At 35.4% G+C, this 15,621-nt stretch overlaps 1 protein-coding gene across 2 annotated transcripts in view; it reads right to left on the bottom strand.

The window, feature by feature from the left end:
- Positions 1-15,621, bottom strand: part of TMEM131 (transmembrane protein 131) — a 193,471-nt gene that overhangs the window by 139,549 nt on the left and 38,301 nt on the right. For both annotated transcript variants that reach the window (XM_029232608.1, XM_029232607.1), the window contains exon 2: positions 398-459. In XM_029232608.1, the coding sequence (XP_029088441.1) occupies positions 398-459 (62 nt within the window). The remainder of the gene's footprint in view (positions 1-397; positions 460-15,621) is intronic.

Here is a 15,621-nt window from a genome sequence, read left to right as displayed (position 1 = left end):
TAGAATGGCTAGTGGAAGGATGATATAGATGTACGTCTGCAGAACTTATATCCTCTGGAGAAGTTCTCTTCCAGATAAATATTTTGCGGTCCAACATCCGAATTCAGCGTTTCACTCACTGGCTCCATACTAATAGAGCTTACCACCAATTCCACTGCTCCTGATCTAACTCTCCCCACCTAACCTCTCAACATCCCCCAGAAATATTTTATTTAAAAGGTAATCCATACAGCTATGGAGGTTTTTATTATTACCAATGACTCTACTGCCCTGTCTGCATATGAAGCTCATAAAATATATTTCATATGAACCAGTTACGTTTTAAAAGAAAAATAATAATCAGATGTTATTCAAGGCTTGACACTGAGATAATTCTTCAAGCTTAAAATAAAATTACCTGTAGAAGTCCTCCATCATCAAAACGCAGTACTTCTATCATGCTCTCCGACTGAATAAATGCTGTGAAGGAAGCAAAACATATTATCACTTAACGGGAACATAAATTTCATTCAAATAAAATCTTTTAAAGTTAATTACTACAACCTAATATTTTGAAAATATACTGCTTGATGGTGATGGTTGAAGAGAAAAATCTGACTAGTTCTTCAGGATTTTAGTAACTATGAAACCAAAACAATACAACCCAATTAGCAAGTATTTTTAACAACCTACAGGCTATGTAAGCCACTCACAAAATATTTACTCCTGCTATACTGCCAGAAAGCACGAAACAGTAAAATTCAACTAGATCCAGCTGATTATTTTCACTGAGATTAACTGAAAATAACATAAACACATAGGAAACATCACTAGAGGATTTTATTTCCCCCCAAAATGGTAAGCTGAAGTTCTATATCATTTGCTCATTTGTAGTGATGACAGGACCTGGGATCAATGGTCAAAACTGACTTGGTGGGGGAGTGGGCAAGGAGAATGGCAAAAGGAGATTATTCCATTCCAAGAAACTGAGTACAATGCAAAGACAGGGTATTTAAAAAGCTAACGTACGTTTACCATACAATCCAGCAATTGTGCTCCTAAATATTTACCCAACTGCTTTGGAAATTTATGTCCACACAAAAATCTGCAAGCATTTCCTTATAGCAGCTTTTTTTTCATAATCATCAAAAACTGGACACAATCAAGATGTCCTTCAATAGCTGAATAAAGAGACAAATGTAGATTAACCATACAGTGGAATATTAGTGATAAAAAGTAAAAGAAAGGGCTACATGCTCTATGATTTCAAGTATATGCCATTCTGGAAAAGGCAATACTGTAGAGATGGTAAAAAGATCAGTGGTTGCTAGGGGTTTGGAGAAAGAAAGGAAGGGTGGGATAAGCAAAGCATAGGGAATTTTTCAAAGCAGTGAAACTCTTCTGTATGATACTGTAATGGTAGATGCAATTAACACTATGCATTTGTCAAAAACAGAACTTCACAGCACAAAGCGTGAACCTACTGTATGCAATTAAAAAAAATCATTTAGGAGATCAGGAATCCCAAGATAGACTACAGAATATGACAAAACAATTTAAATACATAGCAAAGGTATGAAACCATCTATCTCCCTGAAGTAGGGTGGAGTGGGGAAAGGTGCTGACCTAAGTAATTTGGAAATGAGTGGAATCTGTAAGACTAAAGGCAACAGAAACTGTACATAAGCACTATCTCTAGTTAATAAAGTTATTTTCCACAGGGGTTTGGGTTAACCATCCTGACGCTGCTATACATGTAGACTGGAATTGAACAATTAAATACATGGATGGTGGATGGTGAGAGATTCCTCACTGTCGGAATAAGAGTTTACACAAAAGCAAGGGAAGGAGGCTAGAACGATCTATGTGGTAATGGATTAGAGTTGGCAACATCAGTACAAATTCATGTTGAGCTTAATGCAGATACAGATGGTTGCATACAGAAATATTTTCAGATGTGCATATACACAGGTTAGTATACACACATGTATTACAACCCAGTAGCAAAAAGCACATCTAGCACCTAGATCTTGGGTTCTACTACCATTCCCCAATAAAAGGAACTGGGGCTTCTTGGAGAAATGGCTGAATCTAGGACTGGGGCAGGAAATACACAAGATGAAATGGGAGCAACTTGTGCCAGAAAGTGCTTAAAAAAAAGGCTTACATTGATGGGAATATGTCAAACAGATGTAAGAGTTAACAGTAAGTGTTCCCAAATGGCCAAAGCTGGAACAACTTGAGCAATAAAATAAGTCAAGCAGTACTGGATTAAAACCCAAAGTATAAAATAAATATCTGTGAGTCCATACTGGTATAAAGAAATGAATGAATAAATAAACAATGGGGGAGAAGAGACAAAACTTTCAGGCAGAAGCATTCTAAACAATTTATACAGAAACTCTTCTACTTAGAAGGTGGAACATTATAACTCCCCATTCCTTAAGCATGGGATGCATATAGTGACTCCTAAAGAAAACAGTATGGAAAAGAGGAAAAAAGGAGTAACTTTACAATGGAGAAAGCTGACAAACGTTACCTCAGTCAGATGATCAAGGTCGATATCCACAGGGAAAAGTCATGTGGACAGTACCCTTGATATGTCATAACAAAAATGGCATTTTATCTCTGTGGTCTTCCTCCCCAAATCACATAACTCCAGACTCATCATGAGAAAAACATCAGACAAATCCCAGCTGAGGGACGTTATACAAGACACCCGACCAGTACACTCCTGAAAACTGTCAAGGTCATCAAGAACCAGAAAAGTTTGAGAAACTGTCACAGACCAGAGGCGCCTAAGGAGACATGACTACTAAATGTAATATGCTATTTTGGATGGGATTCTAAAAAAGAAAAAGGAAATCAGGTAAAAACTAAGGAAACCTGAATAAAATATGAACTGTACTTAATAATAATATACTAATACTGGTTCATTAATTGCAAAAAAAAGTACCATATTAAGTGAGATGTTAATAATTGCGCAAACTGGGAGGGGGGTATAATGGCAACTCTGTACTATATTTAGAATTTTTATATAAACCTGAAACTGTTCTAAAATGAAAAGCTTATTTTTTAAAACTCATGAAACAATGGTGCTTCACTTGGCTTAAAATGACCCTCACTGGCTCCTTCTTGTTGGTCTTTGGGTAGAGTCCATGAAGAAGCCTACTGTCTAAGCCCACGTACCTGGCTTTTGCAGTATGACCAAAGCTGAAAGTCACGCAGCAGATGAGATGCCAGCGAATTAGATCACTTCACCTACTAGGATGGTGTCTTTCCTGCCTGCTGAGCATCGATTTCCTCTTATTCTCTTAATCACACCCTGACTTTATTTTGGGAAAGCCCTGCCCTCCATTTCTTGTGTTTCTCTTCAACCACAGCTCCAACTTGCTCTACCCTGCTCATTCCCCACCAGTTCTTCGTATATACAGAACATTCAGTAACACTGAGTGCGTGAATGAAATACCACTTTTCTGCTCAGGTATAAGTACTGGTATTTGCACACACTGATACAAACAAACTCTTTCTGGTTACCTCTAGTCTTAGCTTGTAGCTGCATTTCAAAAGTGAGATCAGAGCTAATGGCTCCAACGGAATTACTGACATAGAGTACATGTGGAGTACACAAAAATGTCTCCAAATAAAGTGATAAACCATTAAGAAAAAAGGACTGTGAATGTAAAAGGCTCTGCCCAGCTCACCCATCCCACTTCTCATCCCCTCCCCCACCCTTTTAACATAAAGTGAAATTTTAGATGATCCAGAAAACCTTTTTGTTATACTCCTGTTGAATACAGATTTACTGATGCAAGAACACAATGAACAAGAATTAACTGAATAGCCAGATGCTCACAATGTACAAAAAGTCTAGCTCCCAGTTAGACGCTTTCCATCTAGTTAGCAGAGAAAACAGACCAAAAAAAGTAACAGAAATGTGCTATATGTGGTGCCTGCTAATAGAGTTATGATATAATGACCATCACATAAGTTCCCATCATCAAGCTAGATCAGACCTTTATCTAACTGATGAGAACTTTACTAAAGAAAGAAAAGCAGTAATATAATTTGGGTGTATTGTGTTTTTAATTAGGAGCTTTTAAAAAAAACAAAAACATGAATTACCTTAGTTGAAAAAAATTAAGAGCGGCAGCTATTTTATAAAAGTTCTGAAAGGGAAACATTGTGTTACACATCAACAGCTTTCCTTAAAATATGTAGAAATGAATAGGATTCAACTCTGGCATAAAACAAATTAGGGTATTTTGCTCTAAATGATCAATCATAGTAACTTCAAATTATATGCCTAGAAAAACAGAATATGTACTTAATCATTTAATGTGTTAACAGTTATTAAGCTATACATTACAAACAGTAACCAAAGCAAGTCAAGTTCACACATCTCCATATCTCTAGGTTTGAAACCACAACTGACAGCTACTTCCTCTTCCAAGAGTTTTTGTCCCTTATTTTACACTCTAAAGGAATCCCAAACTGTCTCAATGTTCCCCAGTTAAAGCAGCAATCTGATGTATCAGAAATAAGAACACCATCTAATAATGACCAATTACTGTGTTATTAAACTTCAAACTAATCCTATGACTAGACTTTATGGATTCCCTTTGAAGATAAGCAGGCACAGGGAGGTTAGGCTCGAAGTCACTCAGCAAGAAAGTGGCTAGAGAGGGGCCATAAATTTCAGCAATGGGACCCCAGAACCTATGCTTCTAAACCCATCACTATTTACTTTCAAAGTAACGTGACACTAATGCTCACAACCCACAGTACCTTCAAGCAACCTAATTTTAAAAATCAGCCATGTATTTCCAATAACAAGGGAGGAAAGGAGGACATGTAAACACAAGAGGTTTTAGTTCTGGCTTTTATGATTCTGTTGCCATTTACTCTGTGAAGCTGGGCTCAGTAAGACCTACTTTAAGCGCCTCATATTCACCCACATCACCATGATGTCTGAGAGTAACAAAGACATTTATTTTCAGCGGAAAAATCTCAGTGTGTCAGTTATTTATCACTTACTTTCAAAACAGAAGATCAGAAATTGAGTTTACTTCCCTATCTCACTTAAATGACATTTAAGTATCATTTAAAAGAATGACATTTATAAGACAAAAATATCTTCACTTTAAGGGCAAATCTTTCTCTACTATAATTAGGGTTTTTTTTTTTTCTTTTAGGCAGAGATTCTTTTTTCTGAACACTGCAAATGATGACTAGATACAATGCTTGTTTTCAGACATCTTTTATAATAATTCATGAAAACAATGAATGTTGTAAATAGCTAGTAGGAATACATGTCATTTGGGCGTGTGTATGGGGGCGCGGGAGTGTGTACCAGGCATCAGGATCCTAAGGCTGTCACCATCAAGTCTTTACTTTCTGGCCTTCACAGTCTCCTCACATGAGGGGAGGAGGCTGGACTAGTGAAATCCATGATTTTTTTTAAATCCAAGAGAGGAAGAAAGGGGCACACAAGCAGGACTTGAAAGGACTCCCAAATCCTGTGTCAAAGAGCCACGCTGCCTGGAACGCTCTTCTCATGGTTGTTGCCCTTCAAGTCTCAGCCTCAACAGTACCCTCAGAGGGGACCCCCAGTGACTGCTCCAAGCCACTCCCTGTCCCCTCTAACCATGCCCTATTTTAACTCTTATCACAACCTGTAAATAGTTTCTGGTTTGCCTGTCATCTAGCACAGAGTCTGGAAAATGGAAGAAAAGAAATATTCGTTAAAATAATGGCATTACTGGGCTTCCCTGGTGGCGCAGTGGTTGAGAGTCCACCTGCCAATGCAGGGGACACGGGTTCGTGCCCCGGTCCGGGAAGATCCCACATGCCGCGGAGCGGCTGCGCCTGTGAGCCATGGCCGCTGAGCCTGCGCCTCCGGAGCCTGTGCTCCGCAACGGGAGAGGCCACAACAGTGAGAGGCCCGCGTACCGAACAAAAAAAAAAAAAAAAAAAAAAAAAGGCATTACTATCTCAGAATTAATTATTGTTAATGATATTAATGTCTCTTTTATAGTTACACTTGTTCAGGATCTTATTTCAACAAAAGGCTCAGTAACAAATATTTTTAAACATTCTGGACTAGGTTTGTATGGGTCCCTTCTATCCATAAAGATACTTTATGACTGGACCCTTGTTTCTTTCCTTATTAATTTTCTTATCTGAAAGAAGTAATATACACCTACTTTGTTATCGTCTTCCCACATTAAAAGTGCAAAGGAGTTCATAAGTCAAATTCCAATTTTATCAACACCACTCAGTATTACCAACTTCCTAAAGAAAGGCTGTGTCCATGTTGTTTACTAACACTCAAAATATAGTTTTACGCGACTCAGATGTGTTGGACATACACCACACATCTAAAATGGTGAGTCACAAATGTTTTTCAAAATTAATGTTATAGCTTATGATAAAATACCATAATTTTTATTTTATCCTAAAGTGCTTAATTTATATAAAAAGATCAGCAAACTTGTTACAAAATGAATGGCTGAGAACCACCAATTACTCTAAACAAGCAAGAGAAAATCACTAATACACTGAAGCTCACCCTACTGTGCTCCCTCATCCCTAGCACAAGCCAAGGTCCGTGGGAGCACCAGAGGCACCACACAAAACTAGCAGACCAAGGACTTCCCTGAAGGTCCAGTGGTTAAGTATCTGCGCTTCCACGGCAGGGGGTGCGGGTTCAGTCCCTGGTCAGGGAACTAAGATCCCGCATGCCACGCAATGTGGCCAAAACAAACAAACAAGCAGACCAAAACACCACCACCAGGGCTCTGAAAATTAGGCTGGTTACTGGAACCATAGCCCACAAAAGGATCTGTATGATAAACTCTCTATCAACAGATGAATGGAGCCATAAAATGTGGTGTATAAATACAGCAGAATATTATTCAGCCATAAAAAGGAATGAAGTTCTGACACATGCTACAACACGCACGGACCTTAAAAACATTATGTTGAGTGAAATAAGTCAGACATCAAAGGGCTAATATTGTGATTCCACTTACATGAAACGTCTAGAACAGGCAAATTCAGTGAGTCAGAAAGTAGGTTAGAGGTTACAAGGCACTAGAGCGAGGGGGAGTCGGACTTACTGCTTAATGATTACTGAGACTCTGGGGTGAAGAAAAAGTTTTGGAAATAGATGATGATGGTGGCACATCACTGTGAATGTAATTAATGCTACTCAATTGTACACTTTAAAACAGTTATAATGGTCAATTTTATGTTACATATATATACTACTAAATTTTTTTTCTAAAAAAAAAATCACACAGACTATTTAAAAAACTACAGAATATATCTCATTAACTTAGACCCAAAAAAATTTTAATATATTGAATCCAGCAATGTATAAAAAATTACACACCATGACCAAGTGGGATTTATTCAAGTTGTGCAAGACTGGTTCAAAATTTAAATATCAATCAATATAATTCACCACTGTCAACAGGCTGAAGAAGAGAAATTACTTGGTCATATAAACTGAATCAGAAAAAGTTATTTAACAAAAGCCAACACCCAGTCATGATAACAACTCTCACAAAATAGGAGAAAAGGAAACTAAACCCAAAACAAGTAGAAAAACAGAAATAATATGTTAGAGTGGACACCAATAAAATTGAGAACAATAACAAAAAAACAGAGAAATCAGTGAAACAAAAACTTGGTTCTTTGAAAAGATTAACAAAAATGACAAATCTTTAGTTAGGCTGACCAAGAAAAAACCCATAAATGAAACAGGGAACATTACTACTGACTTAGAAATAAAAAGGACCTACCAAGCTTATAGAAATAAAGGGATTATAAGAGAATAACTAGGAACAATTGTACACCAACAAATTGGATGAATGGACAAATACCTAGAAAAATACAAATAACTGAAATTAACTCAAGAATAAATCTGAATGGACCTATAACAAGAGATTGAAATAGTAATCAAAAATCTTCCTACAAAGAAAAGCCTAGGGACACATGGTTTCACTGGTGAATTCTACCAAATGTTTAAAGAAGAATCAACACCAATGCTTCACAAACTTTTCCAAAATAAAACAGAGGAGAAAACACTTCCCAACTTATTCTATGAAGGCTTATTCTATGATACCAGGATCAGATAAAGTTATCACAAGAAAGGAACCTACAGCTCAATATCCTTTATGCATATGGATATCAAATCCTCAACAAAATAAAAAATACACATCCAGCAACATAAAAAGAGGCTTATACACCGTGATCAAGTGTAAGACCAATATACTTTTTACACTACAAAGTTTCAATGAAACAAATGAAAGATCTAAAGAAATGGAAATACATAGGTTGGAATACTTAACAATGTAAAGATTGTAATACTCCCCCAATTGATCTTAGATTCAATGCAATCATTATCAAAATCCCACCTTGTTTTTTTTTCCAAATTGATCTTAAAACACTTAAGAAAATGTGAGAAACCCATAATAGCCAAAACAATCTTGAAAAAGAAGAACACAGTAGGGGACTCACACTTCCTGATTTCAAAATTTATTACAAAGCTACACTAATCAAGACAGCATGGTACTAGGAATAAAGATAAATGTGTAGATCAATAGGACAGAACTGAGAATCCAGAAAGAAACCCTCACATTTATGATCAATTCTTTTATGGAAGAAAGAAGAAAGGATAGTCTTTTCAACAAGTGGTGTTGGGCAACTGGATATATGCATGCAAAAGAATGAAGCTGGACCCTAACTCACACTGTATGTAAAAATTAACTCAAAAATGGAGAAAAGACCTTGGTGTAAAAGCTAAACCTATAAAACTCTTAGAAGATAACATGGGTAAATCTTTACAACCTTGGATTAGGCAATGTTTCTAAGGTAGGAGAGCTAAGCAAGCAAAGAAAAACACATAAATTGGACTTCATCAGAATTAAAATTCCTGTGCTTCAAAGGGCACTATCAAGAAAGTGAAAAGATGACCCAGAGAATAGAAGATTCTTGCAAATTATTTATCTGTTAAGGGTTAGGTACATAGAATATATAGAACTCACCCCCCCAAAAGACAAATATTCCAATTTAAAAAATGGACAAGGGATCTGAATAAACATTCCTCTAAAAGAAGAGAATACAAATAACCAATAAACACATGAAAGGATGCTCAAAATTAATCCTCAGGGAAATACAAATTGAAACCAAAACAAGATACCACTTCACACATACTAGGATGGCAATAATCAAAATGACAGATAATAATGAGTACTGGTGAGGATGTGGAGAAACTGGAAAGCCATAAGTTGATGGTGGGAGTAAAAAATGGAGTAGCCATGGGGCTTCCCTGGTGGCGCAGTGGTTGGGAGTCCGCCTGCCGATGCAGGGGACGCGGGTTCGTGCCCCGGTCCGGGAGGATCCCACGTGCCGTGGAGCGGCTGGGCCCGTGAGCCATGGCCGCTGAGCCTGCGCGTCCGGAGACTGTGCTCCGCAACGGGAGAGGCCACAGCAGTGAGAGGCCGGCGTACCTCAAAAAAAAAAAAAAAAAAAAAAAAATGGAGTAGCCACTTCGGAAAACAGTTTGGCAGTTACTCAAAAAGGTAAATATAGAGTTACCATAGACATAGCAATTCTACTCATATATATAAACAAGAGAACCGAAAACCTGAGGACAAAAACTTCTACATAAATGTCATCACAGCTCTATTCATAACAGCCAAAAGGCAGAAACAACCCAAGTGTCCACTGACTGATGAATGATAAACAAAATGTGATGAATCCATATGATGGAATATTTCTCAGCCACCAAAAAAGAATGAATTACTGATACATGCTACAACACGGATGAACCTTGAAAACATAATGCTAAGTGAACTACGCCAGATACTGAAGACTCATATTTTATGATTCTATTTATATGAAATGTCCAGATTGGAAAGTCCACAGAAACAAAAGTAGATTAACAGTTGCTAGGGGCTGGAAGGAAATGGGATGTGACTCTAATGTGTATGAGGTTTCTTTTGGGGATGTTGAAAATATTTTGAAATTAGATTGTGAACATACTACAATGTGAACATACTAGAAGAACCACTCAACTGCACACTTTAACAGGGTGAATTTGTGATATGGGAATTATATCTCAGTATTTTAAAATTCAACAACAACAAAAAGATATTGCATGATTGTGTTCTATTCCCTAAATTTTTTCTTAAAAGGTTGCCTGTATGGCATGTTAAATACTGTGGAGCCATGGGACAAAATGTGATACCTACTCCAGAAGAGCTTTAAGCTTCACAGTTCCTTCATGTATAGAAATTCACTCTTTAGTGTGCACATGTGTGTGGGAGGAGAGAATACAGAGCAGTTGCTAAAGCAAATGGGGTAAACTGTCAACAGTAGGTGAAGCTGGGTGAAGGTATGTGTTTTTTATTTTGTTTTGATTCTTAGAAATTTCCTGAAAGTTTGAAAATGTTCCAAATAAAAAGTTTACAAAAAATAAAATCATTTACGCAAGACTTACAAAAATTTGAATGTTTAAACACACTCAATCTTTAAAAAGACCACATACTGAGCTATAGTAAATCTCCTTACCTAATTATGCCAAGTTGGAAATACTGGTTGTAGAGGTGTTTAGTATCCCAACTGCTGTCACAGATTAACTGTGACAAAAACGATAAACTGCTGAAGTGGTATTATAGCCATCTTAAAACTGTCAGTTAAAATGATATGACAATTCAATTATTGTGCAGGGATTTTACCTTGTATGTCCAATATGCAAGCATATATTATGAGATGTATGGTGTACATATGTAATATCTGCACTGCATATATGTATACAATACGTAACATCATATTCTAAATATTAGGTAAGAATCGTCCATATCTTATTAATGTAGTTTTTATCCCACATGCTCAAAGAAGTGACCAATATAAGCAATTAGAAAATGAACAGCAAATTAAACCTAAAATAAATGTAAATTGACAAAAGAGCAGAAAATAGGGAAAAATCAAAGAAATCAAAAGCTTTTTGTTTGAAAAGATGAATAAAGTTGATAAATTTCTAGCCAGACCTGTCAGTAAAGTGAAGTCACATATTAGAAACATAAGAAATGAGAGACTGGACATGACTACACTTCCTATAGACATAAGTCCAGTAAAGGAATATCATTAAAAATTCTGTCAGTATAGTCAACAATTCAGATTATGATATGGATACATTCCTTCAAAGACTCAAAATGCCAAATATCAGTTTAAAAAAAAAAGTTAACTTGAATAGCCCTATATATATTAAAGAAATTATTTCATAGTTAAAAGTCTTACAAAGAAAACTGTAGGCCCACCCCCCATAGATTGATGAATTTTCCCAAATATTTAAGGAAGAAAAAAATACCAACTCAACACAAACTCTCTCAGAACAAAGAAGAGGAAAAACTTCCCAACTCATTTTATGAAGCCAGCATTACTCTGATACCAAAAACAAAGACATTAAAAGAAAAGAAAAACTACAGACCAACATTCTTCATTATTATAGATGCAGAAATTCTCATTAAAATTTCAGCTAATATAACCCATTAATGTATAAAAAGGATAAATACATCATCATCATATAGGGTTTATCCAAGAAATGCAATATTTAACATTCCAAAAAAAAGCAACCCAACCTATAAAACTAAAAACACAAATTAAAAATCCCCACCAAACATTAAAAACAACAACAACTAATAATAATCTCAAAAGACGCAGGAAAAGCATTTGACAAAACGCATCATCCCTCCATGACAAAAAGATCTTGGCAAAGTAAGAACAAAAGGATCTTCCTTAAGCTTCCAAAAGCCATTTACAAAAGACACAGCTTAACATCACACTAAATGGTGAAGGACAAAATACCTTCCCTCTAACAAAGTAAGGGATATTCCCTCTTACTACTATTCAACATCATATCTGAAGTCTTAGCTGATGCAAGAAGGCAAGAAAAAGAGGTAAAAGCATACAGATTGGAAAAGAGAAAATAAAATTGTCTTTACACACAGATATCATCAACCTCAATGTAGAAAATCCTAAGAAATCTACAAAAATTGTAGCAGAATAAGCAAGATTAGCAAAGTGGCAGCATGCAAGGGCAATATAAAAAATCAAATGTATTTCTAATATTGGCAAGGAACAAATGGAAACAAAAATTAAGAACCATTTACAATAGCATCAAAACATATGATATCCTAAGGGATATATCTGACAAAACACAGCTGGGAGAAATTAAAGAACACCTAAATAAATAGGAAGATATACCGTGTTTGTGAATCAAAAGACTCAATATTGTTGAGAGCAATTCTCCTCAAACTGATCTAGACATTCAGTGCAATTCTAATCAAAATCTCAGTAGGCTTTTTTGTAGGAATTTACAAGATGATTCTAAAACGTATATGAAAAGCAAAGGACCCAAAACAGTAAAAATAATTTTAAAAAACATAAACATTGGAAAACCTAACGCTGCCTAATTTTAAGACTTAAAATAAAGCCACAGTAATAAAGTCAGCATAATACTGACACAAAAACAATATATAATGGAATAGAATAGATACTCCAGATATAGACTCCCACATATATGGCCAATAGATTATGACGAAGGTACTAAGGCAATTCAATCAGGGGAAAAATGATCTTTTCAATATGTAATGCTGGTACAACTGGTCAGTCATATGGGAAAGGAGAGAAAAAAAAGAAAGAATGTAGATGCCTCAACACTTACAAAAATCAACTTGAAATTACTGACATAACTTAATGTAAGAGCTAAAACTCCTAGACATCAACATAGGAGAAAGATAGTGACCCTGGGATTGGCAAAGATTTCTTACATAGGATACAAAAAATTAAAAAAATTAAAAATTAAAAAAAAAAGGTAAATTGAGTTTGATTAAAATTTCTGAAAACTTTTACTCTTTAAAAGATACTGGTACAGAAGTAAAAACACAGGGAAGCCCCCCCACCCAAAAAAAAAAGAGAAAGTGATAAAGAGGACTTGGAATTTCATAAAGGAAACAAGAATAAAGAAAATGATTAAAAAAAAGGGGTAAACATAATAGACTATTCTTTCTCATGAGTTTCTTAAATCATACTTGATGGTTGAAACAAAATTATAATGACATCAGTTGAGCACAATGTATGGAGAAAAAATACTTCAGGAAATTATATTTTTAAAAGTGGTAAGGGCCATGGAATCTCAATGAAATCAAGGTTTTAACACTGTAGTCAAAGCTGTAAAACACTGATATCAGGAGGCTATGTTAAGTTACATATATACTGTAATGTATAAAGCAACCACTTAAGAAATACACAAAGCAATATAAACTAAACAATATGGATCCTAAAAAACTTTGAAGTAACTCACAGAAAGAAAAATGAGATACAGAAACAAGAAAAAGAAGAAACAAACAGAAAACAAATAATATAATGGAAGAATTAAGCTCTAACATATCAATAATCACTTTCAATGTAAATGGTTTAAACACATCAATTAAAAGGCAGAAACTGCCAGAATGATTATCCAACCATATACTTCAAACATAAATAGATTTTAATTATTAAAGGGTTAGAAAAAGATTTATCATGCTTTGTTTTTTTTAAGGTACAGCTATGTATTAGATATAGTAGACTTCAGAGGAGGGACAGAGTATCATTTTATCATTAGATAAAAGAATCAACTTACCAAGAAGAAATACTGTTCCCAAATGTACACTGTGTACCAAACAACACAGTTGCAAAATAATGAAACAAAAACTGGTAAAGCTAAAAGGAAAAGTAAACAAATCCCGTATTTGGGGACTTCAACACCCCACTGTCAGCAACTGGTAAAACTAAGAAGAGACATAAGATATAAAAGAATACACATCTAAGTAAAATATTGGGTTACCCAAGAAGTTCATTTGGGTTTTTCCATAAGATGTTATAGAAAAACACGAACGAACTTTTCAGTCAACCCAATATTTGAAAACCTGAACACCATCAACCAATAGGATCTAACTGACATTTATAGAACACTCCACCTACATCAACACAATACGTATTCCTTTTCAGCTACCTTGGACAATTCCTCAAGATAGACTACATCCTGGGCCATAAAAGAAACCTCAACAACTTTAAAAACACGGAAATCAAACTACATTCTCTAATCACAATGGAATCAGATTAGAAATCAGTAACAGAAACACAAAATAAAAACATCCAAATACTTCTTTATTAAACAATACACTTCTAAACAAATCATGGGCCAAGAAAGAATGGAATTTTAAAAACACATAGAAATGAATTAAAACACAAATGTAATATGTCAAAAACAGTTCTAAGAGGAAATTTTTACGGCACTAAAATGCTCACATTAGAAAAGAGGAAAAGGTCTCAAATTAATAATCTGTGTTCCCACTTCAAGAAACTAGAAAAAGCAGAAAAAATAAACTCAAAACAAATAAAAGGAAGGAAATAATAAAAATAAGAGCAGAAGTCAATGAAATTGAAAATAGGTAAATAACAGAAAAATGAATTAAACAAAAGTCAAGCAAAAATCAACAAAACTGACAAGCCTCTAGGCAAGACTGAAACAAAGAGAAGACACAAGTCATCAACACCAGGAATGAAGCAGGGGATGGCACTGTAAGTGCTGCAGCCGCTAAAAGATTAGTAAGAGGATACTATGAACTTTATGCTCATAAACTCAACAACTTAGAAAAAAATGGACCAACTTCTCAAAACCCACATGCTACCAAAATTCAACCAAGATGAACTAGAAGGCCCGCATACACCTACAGCCACTAAAGACACTGAATTTGGCAACAGATTCCCCAGAAAAAGAAATCCTCAGGCACAGATGGCTTTACTGGAGAATTTTATTAAACACTGAAAGAAGAGTGACCATCAGTTTTACATAATTTATTCCAAAAAACAGAAGCGGGAATACATCCCAACTCATTTTATATGGCTAGTATTACCTTGATATCGAAGCCAGACAAAAATACAGACAATTTTTTTTTTTTAACCACAGGCCAGTATCCCTCATTAATTTAGACAGAAAAACTCTCAAATACTAGCAATCTGAGTCTAGCAATACGTAAAAATAACAATATACCATGACTGAATGGGATTTATTTCACATATGCAAGACATTGGAAAATCAATCAATGGAATCCACCATACCAAGAGATAAATAAGAAAATCACATGATCAAAACAATCGATGCAGGAAAAGCATGTGACAAAATCCAACACCCATTCATGATACAAATTCTCAGCAAACTAGAAACAGAATGGGACTTCCTCCACTTGATAAAGAGCATCCGCAAAAATCTAGGACTAACTTCAATACTTAATGGTGAAAGAATGAACGGTTTCCCCCTAAGACTGGGGAAAAAGTGAGGATATTGCTTTCACAAATCTTTTTCAGCACAGTACTAGAAATCATAGCTACTGAAATCAGAAGAATCAGTAAAACGCATACAGATCAGGAAGGAAGAATAAAATTCTCCCTATTTGCAGATGACACGATGGTTTATGTACAAAACCCAAAGGAATCTACAAAAGAAAAAGAAAAACCACCAAATTCCTAGAATAAGTGAGTTCAGCATGGTAGCAGGATATAAGATCAACACACAAAAATCAATTACAT

Source organism: Monodon monoceros, unplaced genomic scaffold (assembly GCF_005190385.1).
Source record: "Monodon monoceros isolate NGI ecotype Baffin Bay Population unplaced genomic scaffold, NGI_Narwhal_1 Super_Scaffold_19, whole genome shotgun sequence".
NCBI classification, from domain to species: domain Eukaryota; kingdom Metazoa; phylum Chordata; class Mammalia; order Artiodactyla; family Monodontidae; genus Monodon; species Monodon monoceros.
The sequence above is the reverse complement of the archived record's forward strand: the minus strand, read 5'-3'. Positions and strand labels throughout refer to the sequence as shown.